Consider the following 27,878-nt stretch of genomic DNA (forward strand, 5'->3'; position numbering starts at 1 on the left):
CCTTCAATCTGCACGCCCCTTTTCAAACAACTAAGCTTGGATTTCCCTGCCTAGGTCGAAGTACGTATTGGATTTAATAGTCCTTTGCTGGCTGCTACCATTTGGTTGAGAGCGGTGGGGGAGATCAATTGTCCAGCTGATGCCACAGTTTCCTCTGCGTCTCATTTCCACCCCTGCGGAGGGGACGGCGGTAAAAGAACCCGGAAGGGGCCTTTCCATCCCATTGGCAGCCCTTTCCCTTCCTAGCCAAACCAGCCCACCGCCCTCCTTCCATCACCTTTGCAAAAAAGGGCTACCGGAGCACCTGCCCGCCCCACTTGCTCTTGGGCATTAGGCCGCCTGCGCTTTGCATCCGCGGAGAGCAACCGTTTCCCCGGCAGTGGCCATGAGTGCCCCGGACGCGGTGCGCCTGCTGGACGCCGCGGACTTCGCGGCCCGGAAGCACGCGGCGCAGCGGCGCAAAGACCCGGAAGGCACGCCGTACATCAACCACCCCATCGGTGAGCAGTCTCCTGAGCATGTGCAGTGTGTGCTTTCTTCCGCAATGCAGTGGGGACGGGGGCTTCACTTCCAGCTCGTCATCTGTCATGGATGCATTAGTTGAGATTCCTGCATTGCAGGGGGTTGGACTAGATGGCCCTCGGGATCCCTTCCATTTCTACAATTCTATTATTCCTTTTAGAAGCTAAGTACTGCCCCTCTGTCTAACACCCCCACAGGTGTAGCCCAGATACTGGCACAGGAAGCTGGAATAACGGAAATTGCAATACTGCAGGTAAGGACACCCCCTCTCCCTCGCTGATATTTTCCCTGTCCTAGTTTAAAGCTTCCAAGCACAGCCTGGCAATGCTTAGCCTGGAAAACTCATAATAAGTGGCCATTAAGCATGTGCGAATGGCCTTGCATTCCTGCAGAGAAGTACTTCAAAGAAGAGGGCGGGGTGTTGGGGATCAAAGTCCTTTAGAAACTGAGCATCAAGAACCTCCTATTTCCAGGCTGCTCTCCTCCATGACACTGTTGAAGACACAGACACCACCTTCTCAGAGATCGAGGAGCACTTTGGGGAGGAAGTGCGGCGAATTGTGGAGGAAGTGACGGATGACAAGACTTTGGTCAAGAAGGAGCGCAAGCGGCTGCAGATTGAACAAGCTGCTCAGAGCAGCCGAGAGGCCAAGCTGGTGAAACTGGCAGACAAGCTGTACAACCTGCGAGATCTCAACCGCTGCACACCCCAAGGTCTGTCTCTGGCCAGCCACCGTGGGTAGCCCTTCTGAAAGGAGGGGGAGTAGTTGGCATGGGATGGCAGGGTCCTTGCTGTCCTTTTCTGTATTACAGAACAGGAGCTCAATAACTAATTTATTAGGACTTCTGCTCTATATCTATAATTTGGTGGGGGCAGGATACAGTACAGCATTATAAAATATTGAGCTTGGACAAAACATAATACAAAACCTTCCTATGCTTCACACAGTTCTGGCCACACACAAAAGTGAGTTCAAATATCAAAGTCATGTAGCTTTTCCCAAATTAGTCTCTGGTGAGCACTGCTGTCAACTGAAGAGTCAAGCACCTATGAGAACAGGTTTAGCTAGTAGACATCAATGCTGTTTTGCAACAGGTCAGGCAGATCACACAGTCTCCACCCCACTTCTTGAGCGGCTCTGATCTCCTTAAAGTAGCAAAGCAAGTCCAGCTGTCACAGTGTGTGGCAAAGCAGTAGTCAGGCTTGTGTATGGATGCAAGTGTGAATTTCTGACTTGTGGGTTTGTCTCTCTTTGGCCAGGCTGGTCCGAGAACCGAGTCCAGGAGTACTTCCACTGGGCTTCGAAGGTAGTGACGGGCTTGCGCGGGACAAACCCAGTGTTGGAGGAAAAATTGTGGCTGCTGTTTAAAGCCAGAGGGCTAACTGAGTGACATGGCTAAGCTGCAGCCAAATCCGCTGGAAGGGAAAGGAGACCACAAACCTTGCTGAGCTACTAGGTAAAAAATGGAGAAGAATTTTGCCAATTTGTCTGCGGTCCCACTTACTCTTATCCTGCCTCACTAGGTACTCTCAGTGTAAAGTGATGCCCTCTACATATATTTGGAATACTCTGAAAGTATGCTGGAAACAAGGCAACCTCACCAGATGCCTTATCCATCCTCTGGAACAAGTGTAGACATTATGGCATACAAGGGGAGAGGATGAAAGTAGCTCACTTCCTTCTCTGCCCCCCCCCCCCGCCTCTGCAAATAAAGAAGAAGGCAACCTAAGGGTACCACTTGGCCTACTCCTTTCCCCACATGGCCTGGCTATTGCAGCACCTTTGGAGGGCAGGACTACAAAGAACTCTCTCGCACCTGCAGTTCAAGCACAGCACCCTCCTTCTCTCAGCTCATTACGGGCATCTGCAGAAGATCACTTTGCACTATGGTTCCTGGAGCATAATGGAGTGTCTCCGTTCCCAGGATCTTACTTATCTCACCCACCCACCTTGCTTGGCTGGATAGCAAAAGCATGTATGTTGAGAGTGGTTCTCAATAAAAGCCTTGAGCAATTTGTTACTCCGCATTGGCATTAGTCTATAAAACTTGCAAGGAGGTGGGTTTATTCCCTGGCTATCTGAGGGGTAGAGGGAGGGTTTCCAGCTTCAAGGATGGGGTGGGTGGGAGTGCTGCCCCTGGTATAAATCACCAAAACAAAGTTTCTCCCGATGATAATGCTTTTCTCCTTGCGCTCATGGAGCTGACCAGGCATTAATGCAGCAATGAAGTGGCTGCCCTGACAACGTTGGCAAAGGAAACTGCCCCAAGGGTGGTCACAGTTTGCTTTGGAACCAAGGCGGGGAGAGATCTCCGAGAGGTGAACGCTCGCCTAGGAAGGGAGCTGGCTGAGTTTTGGGGGCCAGCCTCCTCTCCAGGGGATGGGGCAGTATGTGCCGAAGCAGCCTGCTGCGAGGGAGGCAAGTAGCGTTCCCTCTTAGCAGGGAAACAAATGCAGCCGCGGTTGCCTCTGCCCTCCCAGCATCATCGGGCAGCCAATGAGAAGTTTCCCCACCATCTCAACAAGGAAATGGGGAGTCGGAACAATAACAAGAGCGGACGAGGGCGCGAACGGAAGCCGGCTGGGCCGCGTTCTCATGGCAGCAGGTCCACTTCCGGGCTGTCCCGGTAACAACAGCGTTCGCTGCGGAGGGTTCCGGGAAGGAAGGGCGACGTCCAACCCTGCCAGCTATGGCATCCCCCGGCCACCGCGACGCCCCGGAGCTGCCGGACTTCAGTCTTCTGAAGCGCCTCGCGCGGGACCAGCTGGTCTACTTGCTGGAGCAGGTGGGATGGGCGGGTACTGAGGCGAAAGCTGCTCCCCTCGGCCCTTGCCTGGCAATGACGCTTCGCCTCTTTCTCCCTCACCCTGCAGCTCCCCGGCAAGAAAGATCTGTTCATCGAGGCCGACCTGATGAGCCCTCTCGACCGCATCGCCAACGTCTCCATCCTCAAGGTGCGCGAGGAGCTCCCCGCTTGCCCCCTCTTCCTGCTCCTTCAGGCAGGCAGAAGTTCGGCAGGTGCAGCTTCTCGCTCCCGCCCCCGTTTAGGGGTGTAGTACGGACAGCGGTGGGAAGGCTTCCCATGTTGTGACTGCCCGGTCTTTAAGGCAGCTGCTGAAGGCACAAAAGCTCACCTAGGAGAAAAGGGCAAGGGGCGGGGAGACTGACATGAGGATGCTGGGATGAGGAATTGAACTTGGAGGATCCCACTTGAGCTGTGCCTACTGGCAACTTCTGTCCAATTTCGTTGCTGCATAAATCAGAGGAAATGGGGAAAGAGGAAAAGGGAGTCATCCCCACCACCACCCTCAAGAAACAGGGGTGCTGTGCAGGATGTGGAGCTGATCACTCTCTGCTTCCATCTCTCTTTGCAGCAACATGAAGTGGACAAACTTTACAAAGTGGAGAATAAACCAGCCCACAGTACCAGTGATCAGTAAGTGTGTGGCAGGAGGCCTGCCCTGTTTGGCCAGGGCTGACTGAGTCTGCTGCATGGCGTTGCCTGCCTGCCTCTTTTCTGCTTGCCAGGGAAAGGCGATGCTTCTCCATCCCTGAGCCATGGGACAAAAGCAGACAGAGCAGAACTGTTTCCACGACTACTCCTTTCACGTTGTCTGTTTTGTTTCTTTCTCCCAAGATTGTGCTTTTTGGTGCGGCCACGGATCAGGAACATGAAGTACGTGGCAGGTAAGTTGGTGGTTTGCATGTGCTGGCCTGAGGGAGGAGCAGTAATGGCAGTTGTCAGTGGTAGATCTGCTTTATGTGCCGAAAGTTCCAGGTTCAATGTCCAGGTATGGCTGGGAATGTCTCCCTGCCTCAAACCTTGGAGAACTGCTGCCAGTCAGTGTAGTAAATACTGAACTAAATGGACCAAGGCTGCTTCCTAGCTCCCAGGCATAGCAGGAGGTCCCAGTATGGACAGTCTGTGCTGAGCACCTCTGAAAGGGATATGAACTGTGTAGTGGTCTGATTGTAGCAGTGCCCTGAGGAATTATAGAAGAAGGGTATCATGACTAGGTCAGAGCAGAAGTCTTATCTACCCTACCTATGATAATGTTTCAGGCTGCTACCAGAATTCAGGGGCATGCTGGGTAATTGGGGAGTGGGTTTCAGCCTATCTCTTCTCCTGGTTCTTGGCAGTCTGCCTACCTGCATCTATCTCAACAGGTATTTCTACCACACACCCCAAGCTGCAAGAGTATGGGACTAAGGGGTCTTTGTGCAAGATCATGGGGTGTTCTGTATTATTACAACCTGTTGCAAAGCTGCTTTGAGATTAAATTAAAAATATTCTATATTAAAAAATGTGGACAGCTGGATTGCCTAGAAAGGACTTGGTCAGCCTTGCCTGCTCCTTGACTCATTTTTTTTTCTAGATATAGTAAACGCCGATAAGGCAGCTGGCCGGACCCGCAAGTACAAGATTATCTTCAGTCCTCAGAAGGTGAGTCTCTTGTAGCCGGGAGTTGTGGGGTCGGGTTTCTTGGGACTTACCTTCCAAGTAGTCCAGGGGTAGCTCAGCAATGATGTGATGTGTGGACCTTCTGAAGTGCTGCTGGCTGGCTGGTCCCTCTGGCTGGGTGGCATTTCCCAGTCTGGGCTGTGGCTGCTGCCTGGGCTGCCCAGCTCTAAGATGCATTGATTTGTGGGCAATACTGAGCTAGATGAACCAATGTTCTGATTTGTTATAAGGCAGCTTCCTGTGTAGTCTGGCCAGTGGGTGGTATGTGGGTGTAGAATTAGGGGGGTCTCTTTTATCTCCCAAGCCCCCAGACGTTTGGTTGAGCTTAACATGTTTCAATTTAGCCACCACCAATTTCACTCTCTGCAACAGTTTAGAAGCTAAAATTGGTTGTGCCTGTAAAACACCCTCCTCTGCCCTTGGGGGAGTCTCTTCAGATTTTCTCAGTAGAAGGGGGTTCTAGGGACACTTAGACTGCTTGTTCCCAAGGCTGCCTGGAGCTGATTGTCTTCTCCAACCCTTTCCAGTTCTACACATGTGAGATGGTGCTGGAAGAAGAGGGGATCTATGGGGGTGAGTTTCAGAGACGGAGAACAGAGATTTTGCTTGGCAGAACATCAGGATCAAAGTCAGCGGGTGGGGAGGGGGCTGTACTTGAGGCAAGCAGCAGTTCAGCTGGTGATTGGCTCCCTGGCATCCCCTTCCCCAAGCTCAGAAACTTTGAGCAACGCTGTCCTGTTCATGCTTACTCAAAAGTAAGACACACTGTGTTTCATAAGGCTAACTTCCAGTTAAATGGCATAAGATTGCAGTCTGAATATTCCAGTGTTCATTGTTCCGTGTACGGGATTGATCTGTGTTGTATTAATTTGTGGTTAGTTTTTCATCTTTTAAGGTATTTTGATCATGTTTTAAGATGATTGTTCACTATCCTGGGCAACACCAGGAGGAAGGGTTGGGTGTAAGAAGAATGAATGAATAAGTAATATTGCTACGTTTAAAATAAAATAAAATAAGACATCTCTGGCCAGTCACCTGAGTTACTCTAAGCAGCTAATTTAAGGCAGTAGAGAGGTTGTATCATGGGTCAAAGACAATACCCCCCTTGTGTTGTCCTGGTTCCTTGGCAGACGTGACCTGGGACGAGTGGTCCTTCTACTTACTCCCTTTGGACGATGACATCATCAGCATGGAGCTCCCGGAATTCTTCCGTGACTATTTCCTGGTCAGTATTGACTCCTGCAATGTCCCTATCTATTCACACTGCCCTCCTCCCCCTTGTTTGCCTCAGTGTCACACAGCAAGCACCAGCTCAAGAATTTTAGGCACAACTTCCATTTCCACCCTCTTGTGTCAATCACAGCTTCCTTCTCTTGTGCCCCAGTAGGAAGGAGACCAGCGCTGGATCAGTACCGTGGCCCAGGCCTTGCAACTGATGAACTCTCTCTATGGACCATTCAGCAGGACCTACGGAATTGGCCGGTGTGCTAAGGTGGGGCCTTGTTGGTACAGGAGGATCAGCTGAAAGAATGTGAGAGGGGCCTGGTCCAGAGAGCAGAAAGTCTCTGGGTAGGATGGGGTGGGCATGTACTGAGTATATAGCAGAAAGAGCTCTGAATACAGATGTTTCCAAGAGCTTTCCTCCACATTGGTGAGACCTTAGAATCATATCATAGTGGGTAGCAAAGTTAGTGCAGGACAAGTAAGCAGCTGGATTCTGCCAAGTCACTTAAACGGGGCTGTTGGAGTTGGAGGCAGGATTCCTGCCTCCTTGATGGGCCCCCCTCCCAGCTATACTGGTTGGGCTGATGGGCAGGTCTGATCTTCTCCCAGATGGTCCATGAACTCTGGCGCGAAGTGGTGGAGGAAAGCGACATTGACAGTGTGGGCCGGAAGCCAGAGATCGGTCACGTATTCCTCGTGGACAGAGGTAAGGGCATGAGAAGTAGGTTCTGTTAGACGGGCAGATGGGGCCTGGTGTCATGCCTGGAGTCCTAACCCAAGGTCGTGACTAGAAGTTTCTGAAAGAGCCTAAGCATCTGTGTAATTCAAGCAAGCACAGCTATTTTTGCTAAGCTGAGATGCATGAAATGCTGTAAAACAAAACAGATCTCCTGGACGTGAGACCCTGTCTTCAGTTAATTCACATCTTTGGTCCACCTGGCTCTAGGGGTAGCTATTCAGGATTTCAGGCAGTCTCTCCCAGCTCTTACATGGAGATGCCATTGAACCTGAGACCCTCTGCATGCAAGGCAGTTTCTCTGCCTAGGATGGCCCTTCCCTCTTATGGGTGTGGGTGGGGAAGAAGCCCAGGGTGTACACCCCCTCTCCTCCCAGGAGGTGTCCCCTTCTGTTCTGATACTCTTTTCTGCCACCTGCCCATCCCATCCCTCTCCTGGCTCTCTTTTCAGACGTGGATTATGTCACAGCCCTTTGTTCCCAGGTTGTATACGAAGGCCTGGTGGACGATACCTTCCGCATCAAGTGTGGTAAGTTTCCAATCCGGGGGGGGGGGCTGCTTCCCCACCTGCTACCTCTCCAAAGGTCAGGAGGGCCTGCCTGCCTCCCAGAACAGTCATTGATCAGCTGACACTTGGGGACAGAGGCTGCTCGCAGGCCAGATGTCCTGTCAAGCGAGCACCCTGGTGAATTCACTTTCTGCAGGGAGCGTTGACTTTGGCCCAGATGTCACCTCCTCCGATCGGAGCATCAAAGTCCTGCTAAATGCTCAGGACAAGGTGAGTGTCTGCCTTCCCTTCTCCTCCTGAAGGCAGGCTTGGTCAGGGAATTTAAGGCATCTCGATAGCAGCAGAAGGTGCAGCCCTGTTGTGGGGGCGAGTGGTGGGAGCACTAGTGCTGTGAGCTGAGGGTTGGCCTAAATGGGGGTGGGGGGAGCTAGGTGCTGTCTGGCCACCCTGCTTGCCTCTCCTTGCAGGTCTTCAGTCAGATCCGCAATGAGCACTTCTCCAGTGTCTTTGGTTTCCTGAGCCAGAAGGCCCGGAACCTGCAGGCGCAGTATGACGTGAGTGGGATAAGCGGAGAGGGGCAGTGGGGGGCGGGTAGGATTCCTGGATGCCTCAGGATGCAAGAAGTGTTCTCCCTTTGCAGCGACGGCGAGGGATGGACATCAAGCAGATGAAGAACTTTGTCTCCCAGGAGCTGAAAGGCTTGAAGCAAGAGCATCGCCTGTTGAGTCTCCGTAGGTCTCCTCCTCTCCCTCCTGGGGCAACAGCATCAAATGGTGGAGGATCAGCTAGGAGCAGCAGAGTGTCATCACTGACTTCCTTCTACAGACCTGGCCCGGTGGCCTCGTTCTGGGGTGGGGAACCTGTAGCCCATGAGCCACAGGATGCCTTTTGCCCATGGAGAGCAGAAGAACAATAGGGTTGAAGTGGCACAAGGAGAGAGGGTGGGAAGAGTGCTGTGCACCCCTGTAGTGCTGTAAACTCCATCCCCTGTCAGCAACAACTTGTGATTTGTCTTTTCCTCTGGGTCAGTGCTTCCCTTGATTAGTGCTGCCCTAGTTCAAGAGTCTTCTTTGTGCCTGCAGATATTGGTGCATGCGAGTCCATCATGAAGAAAAAAACCAAGCAAGATTTCCAGGAGCTGCTGAAGACAGAGCATGGTGAGATTCTGACCTTTCCCCACTTGATCTAGCTTCCTGAGCCCTAAGAGCCTCACTTTCAGGCATGTAAAAATCCAGGTGCTCAGTAGCTGAAGAAGCCAGGAAGCTGGTTTTACATCTTTTCGGGCTTTTAGAATATCTCACTGCCTCCTGAGTTTTGGAAAAAACCCAAAAGCCCTCAGTGCCTTAGATGTTCTTGTTGCTATTTCTCTCCCCTCAACTGAAATTCCATGCTTGCTACACCCAAGATTTGGACCATTAAACAATCAAGAATTTATCTATTGCAGTTGAAGACCTATAGCGGTTGAACTTGATGATAATAGTCAGGTGCTGAATTTGGGGAGTTAGACTGGAAGACAAGAGAGAGACACAATGGGGTGACCGGAGAGGGAACCCCCCATGCTTGCCAATCTCAGGGCTCCTTTCTGTTTCAAAACTGGAACAGTTAAGAGAGTTCTCAGCCTCAATTGATGGATTCTTATGGAAGAGTTTGTGCTTTCTAACCCAGAAGGTTTACAAGTGCCTCTGAGCATGGCTGTTGCAAGATATGCTGCTGGGAAGCAAAGGGATTTTTTTGAGGGGAGGGGGAGCATACTGAAACTCTCTAGTAGAGTTAGAAAGAATGGGCTCATTCTGCTCTCCCCCCCCGCCCCGCTTGCCTTTGCAGCCCTCCTAGAAGGGTTTGACCTCCGCGACAGCATCAGCTTCATTGAAGAGCACATTGACCGACAGGTAAGGGAGAGGCCCGGAGTGGGGAGAAAATGCAAGCACTGACCTCAGTTGGCGTCCAGGTTCACCAGACCATGTAATCAGGAGCAGAAATCCACTCGCCTTAAAGGGTTTCAGTTCACTGTTATTCAGTAACATAATCCCCACTAGTACATGGTTAGCTTTTCAGAAGATATAATTGTACAAAAGTTAAAATTTCTCTCTCCCTCCTTGCAGGTCTCCCCCCTTGAGAGTCTGCGCATGCTGTGCCTGCTGTCCATCACGGAGAATGGTGGGTGCTCTGCTGCAGGAGGAGGGGAACCATGGGAGCATGCAGGGGTGTGCTGCAGCATATTCACCTCTCCTTTCTTCTGGTTGCTCCAGGGTTCGCCCCCAAGGACTATCGCTCCCTGAAAACCCAGTACCTCCAGGTGAGGTGGGAAGGGAGCAGCCCTCCTTTGGGCAGGAGGAGAGGGGAATTGGCTTTCCTGAGCCTCTGTAGCTGTGAGGTTCCTCCTGGCTGGTGCTGGTCCTGCTGGCCTCATGCTCCCCTTTGTTATGATCCCCTGCAGTCCTCCTCTTCTTGAGAAAGAGCATCAGGACAGAGCATCCTCAGCAATGCCTCTGCCCTGATGCTCATCTCCTCCCCCCACCCTTCCCTGTAGAGCTATGGACCAGAGCATCTGCTGACCTTCCATAACCTGAAGCACCTGGGGCTCCTGACAGAGCAGGTGCCAGGGGAGACCCTGACAGCCGTGGAGAACAAAGTCAGCAAGCTGGTGACAGACAGAGCGGCAGGTACAGCATCCTGCAGCAGCAGTTTCCCTTTGGAGCCTCCGTGTGGCCTGTGGAGGGGCATCCTGATGAGCCAGGAAGGAGCAGCTCCTCAGCAGAGCAGACAAGAGCTCAGTGCTCCTTGAAATCTTGTTGGCCCCAATGACCTGGTCCCTTTTGCCCTCCTCTTCAGGGAAGCTCTCGGATGCCTTCAACTCACTGGCCAGGAAGAGCAATTTCCGAGGCATCAGCAAGAAGCTGGGACTAGTGAGTGCCATGGGGGGAGGGTGTGGAGCTGTGAGGTCGGTGTGGGGCAGCAGGCATCCTGATAAGACAAATCTCTCCCCCTGCTCCAGATCCCCCGTGTGGATGGCGAGTACAACCTGAAAGTGCCCCGGGACATGGCGTACGTCTTCAGCGGTGCCTACATCCCCCTGAGCTGCAAGTTGATAGAGCAGGTGCAAACCAGATCCCCCCCTCTTCCTTTGTGGCCCTGGCCAGCCTCCCAAGAGAGGCCCCAGTGCCCATGTCCCTTATTGTGGCTTCTGCTGACTCTGCTGCCATCTTGGCTGCCTCATGCAGGTGCTGGAGCGCAAGAGCTGGCTTGGCCTGGAGGAGGTGGTGCGGCTCCTCGGGGGAAATGAATTTTCTGTTGCAGGTCAGTGGCTGGGAGCAAAGAGTGGGCAGCACCAACATGCTCTGTCAATGCTCTTTCACCCCATGGGGTATTCTCTTGTTATCATTTCACCCACGTGTGATAACATACGTCCTCTGGGCATGGAGTGGTGTGGGGATTTGCCATAGCCTGAGCAGTACAGGAAGCTGTGTACGTTCCCTGTGTTGTATCTCTGGAGTGGTGGTTAGACATTATACTCATTATTTTTTAAAAATGCAGCATGCCTTCTTGACTTTTTGAAAAAAACTAACCAAGGTGGTTAACACATTTTTGTAAAACACGACATTATCAAGCACCAGAGCTTGAAGTGAGGAAGGTGCTTCATAGCATCTAGGACACTGACTGACAGCAGTTCTTGGGGATTGAGGCAGAGTCCCCCCCCAGCCCTCTCTGATATATAACACTAACACACACAAACACACCTGCTTCAGTTGTGTGTTCATGCCTGCCTGGAGCTTAAGCATTTCCTTGGAATTAAACCAAGGAAGACCAACTGCATCCTCCTCTGTTCTCCTTGCAGATACCACTGTGGAGGAGAATCCTGCCTGGGACTCCCAGCGCATCGTTCTGGCCATCTTCTTAGGTGGCTGCACCTTCTCTGAGATCTCAGCTCTTCGCTTCCTTGGCAGAGAAAGAGGTAAAATCAATCCCTGAGCCAGAGGCAGCAGCGGCTTGGGAACTGGCATTGGGCCTGCCCTGGTTTATGATCCCAGACAACTGTTTGTTTGGCATAATACATCTTTTTAAAAACTATTTTAAATGTAAGAGGAAAGCAAGAATCTAGCCCTTATGAAGTTTGAAAAAGAGATCAGAAGCTGGAGAGGCCTTTGTATAGCTCCTTGTCATACATTGCTTAATAAATTATGCAGATAAGCAAACACATGCAAGCTTCCGAAATTAACATATTTTCAAGGCTTTGAATTTAGCTATTTTTGCCTCTCTTAGAGCAAGCCAGTGGAGGCTTTTGTTCTCACCAGACTCCAGGCAGCCTGTGTTTGCCTTTTGCAATTTCACTCTCTGGTTCCCCTTTTTGCAGGGATCAGGTTCATCTTCCTGACGACAGCCATCACCAACAGTGCCCGGCTGCTGGAATCAATGATAGAGACAAGGGCATGAGAGCTTCTGCAGCAAGGCATGGGCGATGAGCATACTTCAAGCAGCTGTAGCAGCCCTTGGATATTGCAGCAATGCTACCTGGAAAGTCTCCCCACTGCTTCCTGTAGGCCGGCAGCTGGAGACTTGTTTCTCTACCCAGCAAGAAATCTGGGCTTGGACGTCTCTTCCTTCTTGCTCAGCCCGCCCATGGCAGGCAACAGGCTGTTCTTTCAGGAGCTTGACTCTCCACTGGTTTGAACTTTGGGCTGCCTCCTGTCCAGTGAGAGGGCCTTTCCTTCACCCACCCTGGAGACACTTGGCCTTCCACTGCGACTCCTCCTGGCCTTCCATAGCACTGGGAGTATGCAGGGAGAGGTGGTCACCTGCATATGTGACTCCCCCTGCCAGTTTGAATAGTGCAATAAAGATGTGTCTGGTAACTGGTCTGAGCACCTGCTCTTTCTTCTTTCTCCCTCCGTGTCAATTTGGGGAAAGTGTGCTGGCAGGGAAACTGCTTTTGTCATTGACTACCTAGTTTAAGGTGCTTTGGAGCTTCTGCCAACAGATCAGCGAAGCCAACCAAGAAGCAGGGGAAGGGAAGGCAGGCTGCTGTAGCTGTAGGGGAGTGGCACAAAGCCAGCTTTGAAGTGGGAGCAGGGAAGGGCCTTGGCCCCCAGGGAGACTGCCTCAGCACACAGGAGAGAAGAGGAAGCCATTGCAGATCTCCCCTCAACAAAGAAGAGCCTCTTTTCAGCCTCAGGATCTGTGCAAGATCCAAAAGAAAACTGACCTGCAGTTGCCAAAATGACAACTCTACACAAATATTTACATTTATTACTAAGGTTTTATATCCTGTTTTTTAGTAAAAGCGTTGTGGCTAGGGGATATATAAAAATAAAAACTCCAAACAAAATAGATCAAGTCATAAAAGCATAAGAGTGAAAAAGCAACAGAGAAGGGAGGTTCCCAAATATCTGAAATTCCACCTCCTTCCCTGCAGACCGTCTTGGGGGCAGTGGGGGCCCTCTTGGTAGTTCCTCCACCGTCAAAGGTGGAGGGGGGGAAGACCAGAAGAGGGCCTTCTCTGCAACAGTCCCTAAGCTGTAGAACTCCCTACAGAGGTGCATCCAGTGCCTTCATTGTACAGCTTTTGGATAATGCTGAAGATGCACTTCTTCGTCCTAGCTTTTGACATTTGATGTGTGTTTTTAGGGCCCACCTTAATTTTATGGTTGTAAGTTGTTTTATATTGTTTTTTAAAATTGTTAATGCTGTAACCTACGCTAGGACCTCAGGGTGAAGGACAGGTAATAATAAAAGAGCAGGAAAAAGAGGAAACCCCCCCCACTGTTTAGAAGAGGCAGAAGGGATAAGAGAAACTGTCACTACAAAACAACTGTGCATAATGGTGCAAAGAAAGCTCACGTCTGCTGGTGTATTGTGGAAGATAAGAGTCATAGGCCTTTTCAGAACTTTGGCCAAATGAGACCCTAGGACAGTATGAGAGCCCAGCCCTGTCAAAAAATGCTTTCTGCTTCTGGGAAACACACAGCAGTACTTTCCTCTATCTGCTTGCTTTCTCGACTTTCTTTGCTGCAGGAGAAGCTGCCTACTCAGACAAGGTGTGGATATTTTTCCCTTGGGAAGGAAGGTGAGTAATCCAATACACAAGCTACAGCAAGGAGTGGAGAGAATGGCTGGCCGCCAGATCCTACAGTCATGGGGGAGGGGGGCTCAGGTGGAACAAACACAACCCTCGGAAGGAAATGCACCAAAAACAAAAAGGATAGCAAGACTGGCAGTGCCCACCAAGCATCAGCTGCCAGAGTCATGACACCCCATGGAGGGTGGCAGCCCCAGGACTATCTTCCCTCTTTGGCATACACAGCAATGGCACTCCAGCATCCCCTTTCAATGGCAATGGTGGTAGTGCCTGCCACCCGCTGTGCAAGCAAACAGGAGTGCAAGTCACACCATTTTCGGGAGGAACAGCACAGCATAGACTTTGGTCCTTTGGCAGAAGAGATGTGCAGCCTTGTGGACAAGCACTCAAGACCCCCTGAAGGGGAAAGAGTGCCTTTGTCAAGAATGCTGGGCAATGCAAAATGCTGGTGGTTGGTGCCCTCTGGGACTGGCAGGAAGACCAAGTAGATAGAACCAGAGCCAATTTTTCTTTTATTGATTACATTTCTATCCCATCTTTCTTCTTCCAATGATATCAAGACAGTGCGTGTGCTTCTACCCGCTTCTCCATTTTACCCTCAGAACAACCCTGCGAGGTAGGTTAGACCATGGCTGAGCGGAGACTTAATCTCCAACCACTACAGCACACTGGCGCTCTAGGACTGACAGGCTAGAACAGGCTTACTTAACCTCGACCCTGCAGAGGTTTCTTGCCTACAACTCCCATGATCCCTAGATAGCAGGACCAGTGGTCAGGGATGATAGGAATTGTAGTCTCAAAACATCTGGTGGGTCGAGGTTGAGGAAGCCTGGGCTAGAACCACCCTCTGGTCGTCAGGAAGAAGGCAGGCGGGGGGGGGGTAGCCTGAGGGTTTGGGGCAGCGCCCCATTTGCCTCCATGGCCACGAAAGGGGTCCCGGGGCTATGGCAACTGCTCCCTCCGTGCTGGCTGCAATCGCCTGGCCGTTGCCGTTTTCTTCCCCTCCCCCTGGCCTGGGCAGAGAACAGGGGATGGGTGGGTGGCACCCGTCCCCTCCAGCAAAATCAGTGCGCATTCCGGGGAATCCCCGGCCCAGTTTTGCAGAGGCAGGACCCGCTCCGGCCGGCCCCCACACTACTTTAAAAGCAGGGGCTGGAAAAGCCGGTGGGCGGGTCCTCACTCCAATCCACGCTCCGCAGGACCGGGCCGGCTCCTCCTCCGCAGCGCTATGTCAGAGGAGATGCTTGACGCATTGAGATTCACCTCGCGCTAAGCACCGTACTTGGGCAAGTGTTACGTCGCTTCCTTCTACGTCACTACCCTCCGATAGGCTACAGTGAAAACAGCGCTTCCCTCTCATTGGGCAGAACGAACGCTCGGACGGAATAAACGCCAGGGAGGTGTAGTCCGTCTGGCAGTTGGGGGGCGTGGCGGCGCCTTATACGGAAGCCAATCAGGGAGCAGCGGGATAGAGTTTGAATTCTAGGCGGAGGCGCAACGGCTAGCGGAGTTGCGCGACGCGGAGCCGAATAAGCAGCGGCTGTGGCAGCAGCAGCAGCGAGGGAGAGAACAAGAGGGAGAGAAGTGGGCTGGCTGGCCTTGGCGGATACCCGCGGCCATGAGGAAGAGGTGGGCATTTGGAGGACGAAGTAGGGGGCGCTCTCTGGTTCGCAGGCGGCTGCCCGTCCGGTGTAACTCCGCAGTCGCCTCGCTGCGAGCCAGGCTGGCCAGGAGCGGCCTTTGCCCCGGAGCGTCGCTCTCTTCCCAGGTGGCTGGTCGGTCATGGGGAGGGTTCCCTTTCCGCCCCTGATGGACTACCTTCCCTCTCTCGCAGCGAGGTTTTGGCCAGCGAGTCGGTGGCCTGCCTGAACCAGGCGCTGTTCCAGCTGCGCGACATCTGGGAGGAAATCGGCATCCCCGAGGACCAGCGCCTGCAGCGCACCGAAGTGGTGAAGAAGCACGTCAAGGTGAGCAGGGCCGAGAGATCCTGCCAGCTGAGCAAGGGCGAGGCCATGGGATGCCTTATGCTGACTCAGAGCAGTGGCCCATCTCCCCCAGCATTGGCTGCACTGACTGGCAGCAATGGCAGTCCGGGGTTTCAGACAGGGTCTTCTGGCAGCTTGACCTGGGGGTTGGACTTTCTGCATACAAAAGCAGGTGCACTGTCACTGAGCTGACATGATCCTTTCCTACCAGGGCTGGCATAGATATTAGGCAGGGTGAGGCTGCCTCATAGCCCCCAGAGTGGCAGGGCAGGGTGGCATTTTCCATTTTGCCTCAAGTGACTAAATGAGACACGCCATCCCTGTTCCCCATTGCACTGCTCAACCAGGTACTGTACTGCTGGGCTACAACTTCTACCCTCCCCAGTTATCTTAGCTAGTGGTCGGAAAGGCTGATGGCAGCTGTAGCTCCAAAAATATCTGGAGACTGAAAATTGAAAAATGCTGTTTTGGAGCAGGGGCTCCCAAACTGGTCTGAGGCTCTTCATTCAGGTCACTGTGGCATGTCTACTTTAACTGTTCATATTGATTTTTAACCATAATTTAATTGCTTGTTTCATTTGTTTGTGTTTTTCGTATTTTGTTGTATTGCTATCTGTCTGTCTGTCTGTCTGTTTGTTGTTTGATTTATATACCACCCTTCATCTCAGAGCAGAATAAACTGCAGAATAAAATCATACAGCATCTGACAATAGAGCATTACAATTGCTACAGAAGGTGGAAAAATCATTAAGCAGTTTGAGTGGGGGGAACAGAGAATAGAGGAGGCTCACCTGGCCTCACGGTTCAAGGTCAAGACTTGTAAGATGAGTCCTGTGACTGGATTAGACCAAAAGCCCATCTTGTCATGCAACAGAACACAGGAAAGTGCCTTAGTACTTTGGTCCATCTAGCTCAGTATTATTCACTGGCAACAACTCTTCAAGGTTTCAGGTTTCCCAGCCCTACCTGGAGATACCAAGGATTGAACACCTGAATGTAAAGCAGGTGTTCTACCAGAACTGTGGCCCTTCTCATCCTATAGTAGCCTCACTGCCTCCTGTGGGAGCGAATTCTGCAATTTAACTGCGTGAACAATTTTCCTTCTGTTTGTCTTGAATCTCCCTACATTCAGCTTCATTGGATGACCTGTTTGGTTATCACTGTCTGCTTTCTCCACACCATGTGTAATTTCCTACTACTATATTGTAAACAAAATCTGCCCTTATTCCCTTATGAGGGACACAAGAGCCCTTATAGAGTCCTTTGTAGGTTCCCCATTGGTAGGAGAAAATAACAGAGGCCAACCAGAGAATATTGAGAAGCAAAGCAGCTAGTAAGCCTGATTAAAGCTGTTGCAGCAGGGTGCTCCCCTCACAAGCAAGAGAGAGGAGGAGGAGCCTGAACAATGGCGCGCAAGGCCTTATATAGCCATTTTGGAATTCCCTGCCCTGTAGCTCAAAACCATCCCTCCATACATCATACCGACATCACAGAAAAGGCGATCTACAACAGAAATTTGAATGCTGTTCTGCCAGGTTATCTGATAATGCCTTATCTGATTGCCTTTCCTGGTAGTCTGGCCATTCCTTTGAGATGGTAATTACATAATTCCTGAGACAATAGGAACGTTTTTTCAACTCCTTCCTCCTTGCAGAAAAACACTTGGTCAGCTTGGGAGTCAAAATGGTTTAAGGACTGTCTTCCTGTGCTGCTTCACACATGTGGTTTATGTATGTATGTGTTTGCTTGGTGCATTTATGAACATTTATTATATCTCTAAGACCTTAAAATTCTTATAACAATATCATGCCTCCCATTATCACCTTTTTCAAAATGCTGTAACCTTTCCTCACAAGGGAGTTGCTTCAGCACCTTGATCATTTTGGTTGCCCTTTTCTCTACAGTTTTTCTAAGATGCAGGAACCAAAACAACCTCACAGTCCAAGTTCAGCTGTACCACATTTGTATGAAGATGTTACAATATAGGCAATTTTATTTTTGGCCCCTGTCCTAACAGTTTCTTTTTGGTGAAGGACTTGTGCATGATCATCACGAAAAACAAGCCCACATGTGCAGGGCTTTCTTGGAAATGATCAGCGGGGGCCTCTGACATGCTCTACTGATATGGAGCTGCAAGCACCAGGGGAGGGGGTTTCCTAGATTAAACTGAATGGGCTCTGCAGCTGCTGTAGTGTCCTTGCTTGCTCTGGGTTCAATGCTGCTTGCTCTTGTGCCATCAGGGCTTGCTTGACATGATGATTGCGGAGGAGGAAAACCTCAAAGAGCGTCTCCTGAAGAGCATTGCAGTGTGCCGCAAAGAATTGGTGATACTCTGCAAGGAGCTACAACTGGCTCCTTTTGAGGTGAGGCTGTGGGCTGGCGAATGTGGCTCAGACGCCGTCTCTTAGAGGGTGGTCCTGCTGAGCTCAGGAGGACTGTTTTTCTCACAGGAGGACGAGGAGACCACCATCCTGCAGCTAGAGAAGGACCTGCGCACCCGTGTGGAAGTAATGCTGAAGCAAAAGCGGGAGAGAAAGCAGGAGCTGAAGGTGCTGCAGGAGCGAGACCGGGAGATGTGCGACCTGCTTTGCACAGCTCCCTATGACATTGACAGTGAGGCTGTGCCCAGCTTGGCGGAGCTGGACCACTTCCGGCGCCACTTGGCAGGACTAGCAACTGAAAAGGTGGGCACACTTTGTGTGTGCATGAGCAAAGGGGGAGAGGCTGAGGTTGGGGCTTGATGGGTAATGTCCTGCTTTGTCCTGCTCCTCCAGGAGCGCCGGCAGAAGGAGTTCCTCGACACCAAGAGGCAGATCATCCTGTGCATGGAGGAGCTGGAGCACACCCCAGACACCAGCTTTGAGCGAGATGTCGTGTGTGAGGAGGAGGAGGCCTTCTGTCTCTCGGAGGACAACATTGCTGCCCTGAAGGATCTCTTGCAGCAGGTCAGAGGGTGGGGTCTGGGAGAAGGATCTGGGGGGGCCTTGCCTGTGACATCCCATCTCTTCTGCTGCTTTAGTTTGGCTCACACTGGCCTTTCTGTCCCTAGCTCGAGAGCAGGAGAGCTCAGAAGGAAGCCTTGTGCCAAGAGCTGCGTTCCAGGATTCGGGTGCTGTGGGAGCGGCTGCAGGTGCCTGCGGAGGAAAGGGAAGCCTTTGCCCCCTACATGGTGGGAGCCAAAGCCGCCATCATGGATGCTGTAAGGAATACTAAAGGCCTGAGGCCTCGGACCAGCAGCAGTGGTTCCTGTGCCAAGCCAACAGGGAGAAGGGGTGCTTCGTGCTGGGCTCAGGATCAAAGGGGAGCTGTTTCAAACCTTCCTCTGCCTGCTCCGAATCCCATTGCACCTTGAGAGAGCACCTCTCATGTTCTGTGGTGCACACAGGAGGGGAGAGGGAGTCAGTGCCATCAAGGTGTGTGTTGACCCTTTGCTCTTCCCCGTCTAGCTGAAACTGGAAGTGGATCGCTTGCAAGAGCTGAAGTTTCAGAACATCAGAAATGTGGTGGAGGCCACCCGGGCTGAGCTGGCAGACTACTGGGACAAGTGTTTTTATGGGGAGGAGCAGAGGCGAGCCTTCTACCCCTACTATGAAGGTGAGCAAGTAGACCCCTCCCCAGCTGTTGCTGCTGGGTATAGATTGATTGGCTGTGGCCTCTTCCTACTGGGCATCCTGTTTTCCCCCCCTCCTTCCCAGATGACTTCACTGAAGAGCTGCTGCAGCAGCATGAAGAGGAAGTTTCCCGGTTAAAGCAGTGCTACGAAAGGCATCAAGAGCTGTTTGAATCCATCCACAAGTGGGAGAAGAACTGGCACCTCTTCCAGGAGCTTGAGGTACAGCCAGAAGCCACACAGGTGGTCAGATGTCTGGTGCTGGGCCAGGCGGGAAGCCACTGAGGTGGCTTCCCTAGCACAAGAGGCCAGCTCATTTCCCAACTTCTCCCTTTTCAGAGGAAGGCGACGGACCCCAGCCGCTTCACCAACCGAGGGGGTAACCTTCTGAAAGAGGAGAAGCTGCGAGCGAAACTTCAGAAGACTCTTCCAAAGGCATGTGGCCCTTTCTGCCCTTGGGAGGGACTGAGGCAGAAGGCCAACCAGCCTGCTGTTTGCTTTGCACCCTGGCTGTGTAGCTTAGCTGAAGCCAGTTGTCTCTCTTTGCAGCTGGAGGAGGAGCTAAAGGGGCGCGTGGAGCTCTGGGAGCAGGAGCAGGAGCAGGCCTTCCTGGTGAATGGGCAGCGCTTCATGGAGTATGTGGCAGAGCAATGGCAGCTCCACCACATGGAGAAGGAGAAGGAAAAGCAGGAGCGAGTGAGTGAACCAGCTGAGAGCCCTCAAGCAGCTTCCATCTCTGCATCACTTAACATTAGGACCCCTTTGTCCTCCTTGCTTTAGTCTGAAAAATGGACTCCTTTTTCTCTTCTCTGGCTGGTGACTGAGATCACAGGTGGCTTGACCAAGGTCTCCAAAGGATGGGAATGAGCTGAACCATCCGCACTGGGTGTTTGAGGCCTTGCTTTGTGCGTCTGAAGTACAGGGGAGAGGGAGATATATTTTGGAGCAATGGTCCCAAAGCTGACACATGCTGCTGAGAGAACCACCCAGTAATTTGAAGCTTAAAATTAGCTGCTGGGCTATCTTGGGCAACCTGAGCAGGAGTCATCAGTACCCCTCTGGCAGTGGGTAGGTAGGCTGAAGAGAAGGTGCCTGCAGAGGACTTCAGTCCCACCAGTCTTGTAGCCAGACATGAAGGACTTCTTGCTGCCTTCCGTTTTTCTGGCTAATCTAACTCGCTTGCTTGCCAGCCCCTTCTGGGGCTTCTGTGGATACCAATCACCCAATTCCTTTTTCTTCCAGCAACTCAAGAAGTCCCGCCAAATTGAGGAGGAGATGATGTATGGCAGCACCCCACGGACCCCCAACAAGAGACGGGGCTTGGGCTTCATCACACCCAGCAAAGTGCGGAAGGTCTGTGTGGCCATGTGATGCTTCATGCAGAAGGCAGAGCACTTTGTTTGTTCCCTAGTACCACATGTGCAATGAATTCTGAATTTTGATGGTTGTTTTAGTTATTCTTGAAATAGTTATGGGATGGCAGTGTGGCTTTTGTTGAGCATTTCGATTGTACATTAATGTAGAAAAGTGGTGTACAAATTAGTAATGAAATATAAATGCTGGAAATGTAAGCATTAGTGCAATAAAACCAAATCATTTTCATTGACCAAGGAAAAAATGCCTAAGGAGCCAAAGGGAATTGAGAATCCCTCACAGTGGCTGCAAGAACCTGTTTTTGCAAAATACTGGGTGGAAACGCAAATCACAGGAATAGCTGAGATAAAAAGCAAAGATGTGTGAATCTCAAAGCTCACACAAGAGGAAAGGAGGCAAACCTAATAAATTTCTGCAGAACTACAGTATGTTTATTGATTGATAGTCTAGCAAGGTATACTCCTTAGGAGATGATGTAATAGTAAATAGCACAGCTATAATCCTTTATTAATCCTGACCTTTTGCACAATATTTTCTTTTATATAAAAAAACCAAACCCTATGGTGCAGCCACATCCAGAGCATTATACACAGTTCTGCTTGCTCTTAATATGTATCCACACACCCTTCCAATATTTGATAGGGTTGGAGGTGGTGTAAAAAAAAAGGGGGGGGGGAGCTGCACTCCACTGTGAAGAGATGTTTTATTGCTAGGTGCTTGGGGTGGAAAAAAGTGCTTTTGCCACCTGGAGTTAGGGAGAGCGCACTTGTGTTAACTCATGGCTTTTTCTTGCAGCTTAACACCACAGCTACCCCGAACAGCACCATCCGTTCAGCATTTGGGGGCTCTCTGTTCCACTCCCCAACACCCCACCCAGCATTCTCTGGAGGAAAAGTAAGCAGCAGCTGCTGGTATCTAAATTCTTCCTGTTTCCAACATTCAGTCCTGGGTGCAAATCTTTTTTATAGCTATGCATGGACCCAAGAGGGAAATTATCAGCAAGGGCTGGAGGCAACCTCATGGTTTACTGAAGTGCAAGAAAACTTTTTATTTTTTAAAAAGTGTTAATGTTTATTACTTGCTTTGTAAAACTTTATTTAGGCAACATACATTTATTCCTCCCAACCATCCTCTTAAGCAATGGGTACTGCAAGTAGAAAAGAGGCCATCTTCCTAACACTTCAGCAAAAGTTCTGTTGCCACTTTTATGCCCAGTCAGAAGAATGCAGTGCCCTCGTAGAATGTTGTTCTGTGTTGTCCCCCACCCACCCCTGTGGCTTACTGGTTCTTGGTTGCTCAGTAACCTTTTCTGTGTTGCTTCTCTGCAGGGCTCCCGGAAGCTTGTTGTCAAAAGCTCTAACCTCCAGTGCTGCTCCCCTCTGCCTCCGCAGCCTCTCCGGACTCCCAGCCGCATGGTCCCCAAGTCCCCTCGCCCAGGACCCATGGAACACAACAAGGAGAACGTCGCTCAGCTCAACAGAACAGTTCTGAGCGGTGGGTGCATCCCTGCAGCCCCTGCCCAGAGCACCTGCAGCATTAACTCTGTTGCCAGCACCTATTCCGAGTTTGCGGTAATTTCCCTCTTCTCTCAACGCCTCTAACCTGACAGCCACCACTCTCAGCAACTGGGCTGCCAGCTGCCCTTGCCTGCCCCACTCATTCCCTTGGGGAGCCACAGGCCACCCAGGATGCTGTGAGCCACCCTTGAACTGTAATGAAGCATGCAGTACAACGGTAATCACTTCACATTTTCCTTCCCAAGAGCACCCCCTCCCTAGCTGAGCCAACCTCCTAATGCAACAAGCCAGCTGTCCACTCTCCTCTGCTTGGTTGGTCTCAAATATGGACGGTACCTGGCCCCACACCTGGCTTGCGGTGGCACTTTATGGATAAACTCAGGTTGCATGTGAGCCTATGTAATAAAGCCCTAGCCCCATGTATGTGCTTGATGGAATGGAAAGCAGCTTCGGGGAGGGGTGTGAACAAGCATAGAGCAGTGGAGAGGGAAAGAGTGTACCTGGACACTGGGAGGGGGGCATTTGGAATGGGGTTAAGCACCTCTTTATTCCCCTTGCATGTGTTTGCCTGCAATATACCTGCACGGAGCTTGGTGTCAGTGGGGAAGGTGTCCTTGGCTTTTGTGGTGTTGGTACACCTTCCCTTCTGCCCTGGGCTGGGACTTCCACACTCACAAGAGGGTCTCCACTGCTCTTTGATCCAGCTTGATCAGTTACATCACATAGACTTTATCTTTTCACAGCAAGAACTTTCAAAGGCTTCCAGATCTGACTTCAAATCCCGCATCCTTAACTCCACGGTTTCCAATGCTGAGAGCTGACGGGGAGCTTGTACACAGCGGCAAAGGAAGGTGGCCAAAGGAGCTGGCACCACTGGACTTCCCTCCTGGGGTTAGGCAAAGTCGTGTGCCTCCCTGCTTGGCCCTGTTGCCCGTGGCAATGGAGGCAGGGCCACTTTTAACTATTTGTTCCTTGTTTTTAGCACACTGATTTTTTAAACAATTTTTTTTGTATATTAAAAAGAATAAAATGTAAATGTTGCAAAGGGTTTCTTATAAGTAAGCCTACTCTAGTGCACAACTTGCTGTCTAGTCTAGGGTTCCAGCAGCAAGGGAAGAGGGATCCTGGCCCACCCCAACCTATACTCTTGCAAGCCTCTGGAACGTTCGCTCCTGCCCTCTGCTAGGCAAAGGGTGCAAGAGAGCCCACAGTGGCAGCACTCCATCCATCCTGTTTATGCGGGCAGAATCTTTACTGCCCACCTTGGTGCTTTTATGCGGTTGCTTTTGGGGGAGGGAGTAGTTGCAACAGAAGTGAGGAGGGAAAGCAGGCAGCCCCTAAACTTGCTTGTAGTAGAAAAAGTGATCAAGTCCTGGGGCTTTTTAGGACGCGTCCCCATGCTTGCTCCAGAGGTCTTGTTCCACTGGAAAGAAGCACAGCTCACCTTTAGTTATGACAAATGGGACGGGGCTGACTTCTTGCTGCTGCCTTTGAGCTGGGCTAGTCCTGGCTTCCTCATGGGGATGGGGAAGGAGGAGGAGAGGCTTCTGCCAACCACCCCCACCCTCCCCATCATTGTGGCTAGATTTGCACCTTGTTTTCACTACAGTGTCCTTTTATTATTTATTTGTATGGCAGTATGTTCACATCTTGTTTATCTGCTGTTCTGTATAATGACTAATCAATTGTATTGTTCTGATGAGGGCTCTTAGCTGAGGAGAGCAGTCTTACTCTACTCCACTTCTACCGCAATGTCCTGCTGCCTGGCATCTGGCTTCTTGCTTGAAGAACCATGACTGTGTTGCAGGCTAGTAAGGATGACAGTGGCAGCAATAGCTTTATTCACAAAATGACTGTTCCAACATCTGTTTTGTCCATCATGGCAATTTAGCGCTACATAAAATATGCTCTGTATAACTCTGCCTCTGTTGTGTTCTTGGAGGTGCTAAAACAGCTCCCTCTTTTATCTAAAGTTGCTCTTGTGTTGTCCATTGAAGTAGCTGTTACTGGAAGGCAGGGAGAGGGAGGATTGGATGAAGCCACTACACCTGATCTGGGACTTGGATAAAGTCGGATTCAGCCTCAACTCAGACAGTAGAGCATTGGACTGGAGCAGCAGTAGGAGTCGGTCCTGTTCATGCTGTCTTCCCAAAGGTTTCTGGATTCTTGCCCTCCATCTCAGCTGTTATCGGGCCACAGCATGTACATAGGTAGTCCATGGTCCACATACCACGTCTACTACACGTAGACCCCAGTCCACAAAGCAGGACACCCTCTTTGCCTCATCAGAGCTGGCTGTCTGCCCATGCCCCAGTTGCCCATATTTACCTGCAACCAAGAAGAGCTATTGGCACCAGTTTGCCCTTGGAGCAGGAAGAGAATACGGAGTACTAACCCTAAGGGCAGCTATAATCCACCCCCCAGCTTACTTACCCCAGCCCCAGGTGTAGAGCTCTCCTGTACCTGAAATACAAGAATGACCTGTGTTTAACTGAGGTTGTTGAAGGATAACAGCTGAGCACCTCTTTGGGGGAATGGGGCAGATCCAAGAAACAATGGAAAAGGAGAAACCTTCAGGACCCTTTTACGCTATGTTGTGATTTCCCAACCATGCTAAAACCAAAGAGCTTGCACTGTTTAGGAACTCCATTTAAAGTGCAGCAATTTTGACAGTAAGCAGTTTTGGGAGGGCTGCAGGACATCCTTACACATAAACTGTGTTAGACGTCACACACATTTTATGCTTGTTTGTCCTTCACTCTTGGATGTTTCCCCTTCACAAATGAGGCTCAGACGGACAGCAACAGCCCCAGGATATTTTTCAGGTACTGGGCAGTGAAGCCTTCATCCTGCTGTCCCTGTGCTCCCCTCACTGAAAGACAAACCCAGCGTCCTCTTACATGTCACAGCAGCGGTGTGTCGTGAACCACAGCTGATCTTACAGACATCTGCCCCATCTGGCATATCCAGCAAAGCAGGGAAGGCTTGGATCGAAATGAATGCCGCCTTGCAGGGTCCTTGTGCTGCCTCCTGCTCTGTCAAGCTCAACTCCGTGTCCCCTAGAAACAACCCAGTATAGGGTAAATAAAACTGCCAAAGTCAACTCATATCCCAGCAACAGCCACGGGGTGTAGTGTATGTTTGCCCTGGGCCAAGTTTGCCATCAGAGCATCTAGCTCTGTCCCAGAAGTGGCCTCACCTCTCTTCACCTCTGCCGTGGTGGCTCTACTCTCAGCCACAGATTTGGAAGGTAGGGCAAGTTGTCCCGTCTCGTTCCAGCCCCAGACGTACAAATCACCTGCTTCTGGCAAAGAGTGAGAAAGAGCAGCTAGGAGCTCAGTCCAGGACCAACGTGGCCTTTTCCCCAAGGAAGAGGCCTCATAGGGCTGGCAAAATGTATTCTCCAGCAAAAGCTGATTCTGGCCCTATGAGGGATTTGGCTTCCCATGCAGAGGGGAGTTTATTATTTGAAAGCGATGGGAATGGGAAAGGTTGTATCAGAAGCGTCACCCCCATCTTTATATTTTTGGGTTTATAACTTTAAGAAAGATTAAGACAGACAAAGTAAATAAGCGCAAAGGAGGTAACTGTTAGAAGTATCTTTCTTTAACAGCTGTGAAGAAAAGGGAACTTCACTTCTGTAGGATATGCATCTCTCAAACCCCCATGAACTATTTAAGCAGTGGCAGTGGCTGATTGGTGGTCAGCCCTGGCCATTGAGGGAGGAGGTCCAACAAAAATATGTAGACAGCCACAGGGCCCCTGCCTCTGTTCAAGGAGCAGGAGCCCAGTTAACCCCTGACACCACATCAACAAGCCTCAAAAGGTTGGCAACAACAATTCTGTTGATATTTTTGTTGCTATTGTTATTACCAACGCAAAAAAGCAACAGCAAGTCTATTTTGGGGTGCTGGAATCCCTAGCTAGTCATTGCTTAAGATGGGCCACTACAGACCATGCCCTCCTGCCCCCTTACCACTAATGCCAGCTGAATGCCATCCTCCAGCCGCCACATCCACCAGGGGCACCCCGTACAAGGCTTCCACCAGCTGGGGTTCTGTCCTGCTCTCCAGCTCCCCATGGCCCAACTGCCCATGCCTGGGAAGAAAAGACAGGAGGAAGAGGAGGAACCACCATGCTTCCCTTCCCCCCCCCCCCATGCAGAAGCCCACCTGGCACCAGGTAAGAACCTAGGAAGAGACCTGCCAGATCTGGCCAATGACGATTCTAGTCCAACATCCTGTTCTCACATTGGCCAACCAAATGCCTGTGGAAACTCACAAGCAGGATCTGAGCCTAAGAGCGCCTCTCCCCTTCCCCTACTGGCTTCCAGTAACTATGGAGGCAGAGCTTGCCATCATGGCTAGTAGTCATTGTGAGCTTTCTCCTCCATGAAGTTGCCCAACCCTCCTCTAAAGCTGCCAGCCATCACTGCCTGCTGCGGGAGGTCGGTTGCTAGTTTTAACCATAGCCCTGCTAGGAGGGCAACGCTAGTCCTCACCTGCGCCAGACTCACCTGCCGCCTCCCCACGAGTAGAGGGCCCCCTCTGTGTTCAGCAGCACCACATGCTCGTAGCCCAGGGCCAGCTTGCGAGCCTGCAAGGTGGAGGGCAGAGGGGTGAAGAAAGGAGGCCGGGGGACCACGTACCCACCAGGCACCAGGGGCAGCTCTGGGGCAGAAGAGAAAGAGGGTTAGGGGCAGAAGGGATGAGCCTCATGGGGTGCAGCAACAGCTTCCTCTTCTTTCAGGGCCTCGCTTCTGCCCGCGCCCCTACCTACCTACGGTCGCTGCTTCCTCAGGGAGGATCTCGCACCTCCACGCCGGCTCTCCTTCCAGGACCAGGGCCGAACCCTCCACCGGCCAGCTTTCCACCGCAGCCTCCCGCAGCACCAGCACGTGCGTCTCCGACGGCAGCACGTCCCGGCAGTCCTCGGGCAGCGTCGCGCATACCGCGCCTTGCAACAGCACCGGGGGGGACCCTGCGGGAGGCAGAAGGCAAGACGGGGCGAGGGGGGCGGATTGGAGCTCTCAGTCCAAGCGGAGCAGGCAAAGAAAGAATACCGGGGCCACAGAAAAGGAGGAAACCACACCACCAACCCCCGCCAGGGACGATCAGGCAGCAACCTAGAAAGGCGGCTTGGGGCCACCATCAAGGCTCATGGAGAAACTTCCCGCTCTCCTCTATCGACGGGATGGGGCTCCTGTGAGCTGCCTGGCGTCGTGGGGTTGCATCTCCCGCAGCCCCAACAAGCAGAGGAGGAGTTTGGGGGTGCTGATGGGGGATGCAGAGCAGCATCTCCCCCACGGCCGGAACCCCTTAGTCTGTCCCTTCTATATGCCTTGGAGCGCGCGGTTCCCCGCTCCTGCTCAGCCTAAGAAAAAGGGGTGGGGAAGCATGAACCCCGCATGGCCCCGGGACTCTGGTGGCTGCCTCTCACCGCCGGCGCGGACGATCCCGGAGAAGCTCCAGCTCGGCCTCACGCAGCGCACTGGCCCGGCCTCGCCCCCGACCAGCAGCGGCGCCACTTCCAGCCCGGCCTCCGTCTCCTTCCCGAAGCAGAAGCCGAACTGGAACCAGCCACCGCCGCCGCCTCCCCGAGCTCCCTCCGCCATCGCCGCCGCCCGGAAGGCGAGCGCCTCTTGCGGCGGGTCGGGGACAAGAGGCGCCTCAGTCGGCAGTCTCCATCCTTTCCCTGGCTCTGGCCGAGGCTGCCTTGGGCCGCTCCGGTGTCCCGCTACCCCCCCCCCCGAAAACAACTTGCTCTTTCTGCTCAAAGTTGATGGCTAGTGCCGGGACAGGGTAATAGGCGGATCCAGAATTCATATGATTTTTTCATTCAAATTAAATAAAACCACCATGATAC

At 51.7% G+C, this 27,878-nt stretch overlaps 4 protein-coding genes and 1 long non-coding RNA gene across 6 annotated transcripts; 3 read left to right on the forward strand and 2 right to left on the reverse strand.

The window, feature by feature from the left end:
* The first annotated feature begins 192 nt into the window (after positions 1-192).
* HDDC3 (HD domain containing 3) lies at positions 193-2,549 on the forward strand. Its single transcript, XM_083412622.1, has 4 exons — positions 193-500; positions 720-775; positions 996-1,236; positions 1,784-2,549. The coding sequence occupies exons 1-4, from the start codon at positions 386-388 to the stop codon at positions 1,912-1,914; spliced, it is 543 nt and encodes a 180-aa protein (XP_083268748.1). The 5' UTR covers positions 193-385; the 3' UTR covers positions 1,915-2,549.
* Positions 2,550-3,132: 583 nt separating this feature from the next.
* On the forward strand, positions 3,133-12,304 carry VPS33B (VPS33B late endosome and lysosome associated). Its single transcript, XM_083412621.1, has 23 exons — positions 3,133-3,309; positions 3,398-3,478; positions 3,899-3,960; positions 4,162-4,211; positions 4,901-4,968; positions 5,514-5,559; positions 6,117-6,211; positions 6,374-6,478; positions 6,820-6,916; positions 7,398-7,475; positions 7,651-7,724; positions 7,922-8,008; positions 8,095-8,185; positions 8,537-8,611; positions 9,279-9,343; positions 9,557-9,611; positions 9,704-9,750; positions 9,985-10,117; positions 10,287-10,360; positions 10,450-10,551; positions 10,676-10,751; positions 11,290-11,406; positions 11,806-12,304. Exons 1-23 carry the CDS (start codon positions 3,214-3,216, stop codon positions 11,883-11,885), a joined length of 1,854 nt encoding a protein of 617 aa, XP_083268747.1. The 5' UTR covers positions 3,133-3,213; the 3' UTR covers positions 11,886-12,304.
* A 2,590-nt stretch (positions 12,305-14,894) lies between these two features.
* Positions 14,895-23,930, forward strand: PRC1 (protein regulator of cytokinesis 1). Of its 2 annotated transcripts, none has more exons than XM_083412624.1 (14): positions 14,895-15,156; positions 15,362-15,494; positions 17,753-17,875; positions 17,963-18,196; positions 18,287-18,457; positions 18,562-18,711; positions 18,959-19,106; positions 19,208-19,344; positions 19,462-19,557; positions 19,672-19,818; positions 20,365-20,475; positions 21,292-21,390; positions 21,825-21,990; positions 22,757-23,930. In XM_083412624.1, the coding sequence occupies exons 1-14, from the start codon at positions 15,146-15,148 to the stop codon at positions 22,783-22,785; spliced, it is 1,755 nt and encodes a 584-aa protein (XP_083268750.1). In that variant the 5' UTR covers positions 14,895-15,145; the 3' UTR covers positions 22,786-23,930. The 2 variants fall into 2 exon arrangements, with proteins under 2 accessions (XP_083268750.1, XP_083268749.1); XM_083412623.1 differs by having other exon boundaries at positions 14,915-15,156; positions 21,825-22,067.
* On the reverse strand, positions 21,541-21,833 carry LOC310664079. Its single transcript, XR_014504772.1, has 2 exons — positions 21,700-21,833; positions 21,541-21,665 (listed from the first exon to the last, which is right to left on the reverse strand). It is a non-coding gene; the product is annotated as an uncharacterized lncRNA (long non-coding RNA).
* On the reverse strand, positions 23,832-27,652 carry RCCD1 (RCC1 domain containing 1). The gene is made up of 8 exons (XM_083412625.1): positions 27,453-27,652; positions 26,793-26,993; positions 26,530-26,683; positions 25,990-26,111; positions 25,213-25,317; positions 24,914-25,072; positions 24,447-24,476; positions 23,832-24,341 (listed from the first exon to the last, which is right to left on the reverse strand). The coding sequence occupies exons 1-8, from the start codon at positions 27,625-27,627 to the stop codon at positions 24,199-24,201; spliced, it is 1,089 nt and encodes a 362-aa protein (XP_083268751.1). The 5' UTR covers positions 27,628-27,652; the 3' UTR covers positions 23,832-24,198.
* Between the last annotated feature and the right edge of the window lie 226 nt (positions 27,653-27,878).

The sequence above is a fragment of the Podarcis tiliguerta genome, assembly GCF_965153285.1.
Source record: "Podarcis tiliguerta genome assembly, chromosome: 14".
NCBI classification, from domain to species: Eukaryota; Metazoa; Chordata; class Lepidosauria; order Squamata; family Lacertidae; genus Podarcis; species Podarcis tiliguerta.

Coding starts and splice junctions, on each gene's coding strand:
- VPS33B (XM_083412621.1), top strand. CDS start 3,214: ATGGCATCCCCCGGCCACCGCGACGCCCCGGAGCTGCCGGACTTCAGT. Junction 4,969..5,513: donor TTATCTTCAGTCCTCAGAAG/GTGAGTCTCTTG, acceptor AACCCTTTCCAG/TTCTACACATGTGAGATGGT. Junction 8,186..8,536: donor GCATCGCCTGTTGAGTCTCC/GTAGGTCTCCTC, acceptor TTGTGCCTGCAG/ATATTGGTGCATGCGAGTCC.
- HDDC3 (XM_083412622.1), top strand. CDS start 386: ATGAGTGCCCCGGACGCGGTGCGCCTGCTGGACGCCGCGGACTTCGCG. Junction 501..719: donor GTACATCAACCACCCCATCG/GTGAGCAGTCTC, acceptor ACACCCCCACAG/GTGTAGCCCAGATACTGGCA. Junction 1,237..1,783: donor CAACCGCTGCACACCCCAAG/GTCTGTCTCTGG, acceptor CTCTTTGGCCAG/GCTGGTCCGAGAACCGAGTC.
- PRC1 (XM_083412623.1), top strand. Junction 19,819..20,364: donor AGAAGGAAAAGCAGGAGCGA/GTGAGTGAACCA, acceptor TTTTTCTTCCAG/CAACTCAAGAAGTCCCGCCA. Junction 22,068..22,756: donor GCACCTATTCCGAGTTTGCG/GTAATTTCCCTC, acceptor ATCTTTTCACAG/CAAGAACTTTCAAAGGCTTC.
- RCCD1 (XM_083412625.1), bottom strand. CDS start 27,627: ATGGCGGAGGGAGCTCGGGGAGGCGGCGGCGGTGGCTGGTTCCAGTTC. Junction 25,318..25,989: donor GCATTCAGCTGGCATTAGTG/GTAAGGGGGCAG, acceptor ACTCTTTGCCAG/AAGCAGGTGATTTGTACGTC. Junction 25,073..25,212: donor CACGGCAGAGGTGAAGAGAG/GTGAGGCCACTT, acceptor GGTTGTTTCTAG/GGGACACGGAGTTGAGCTTG.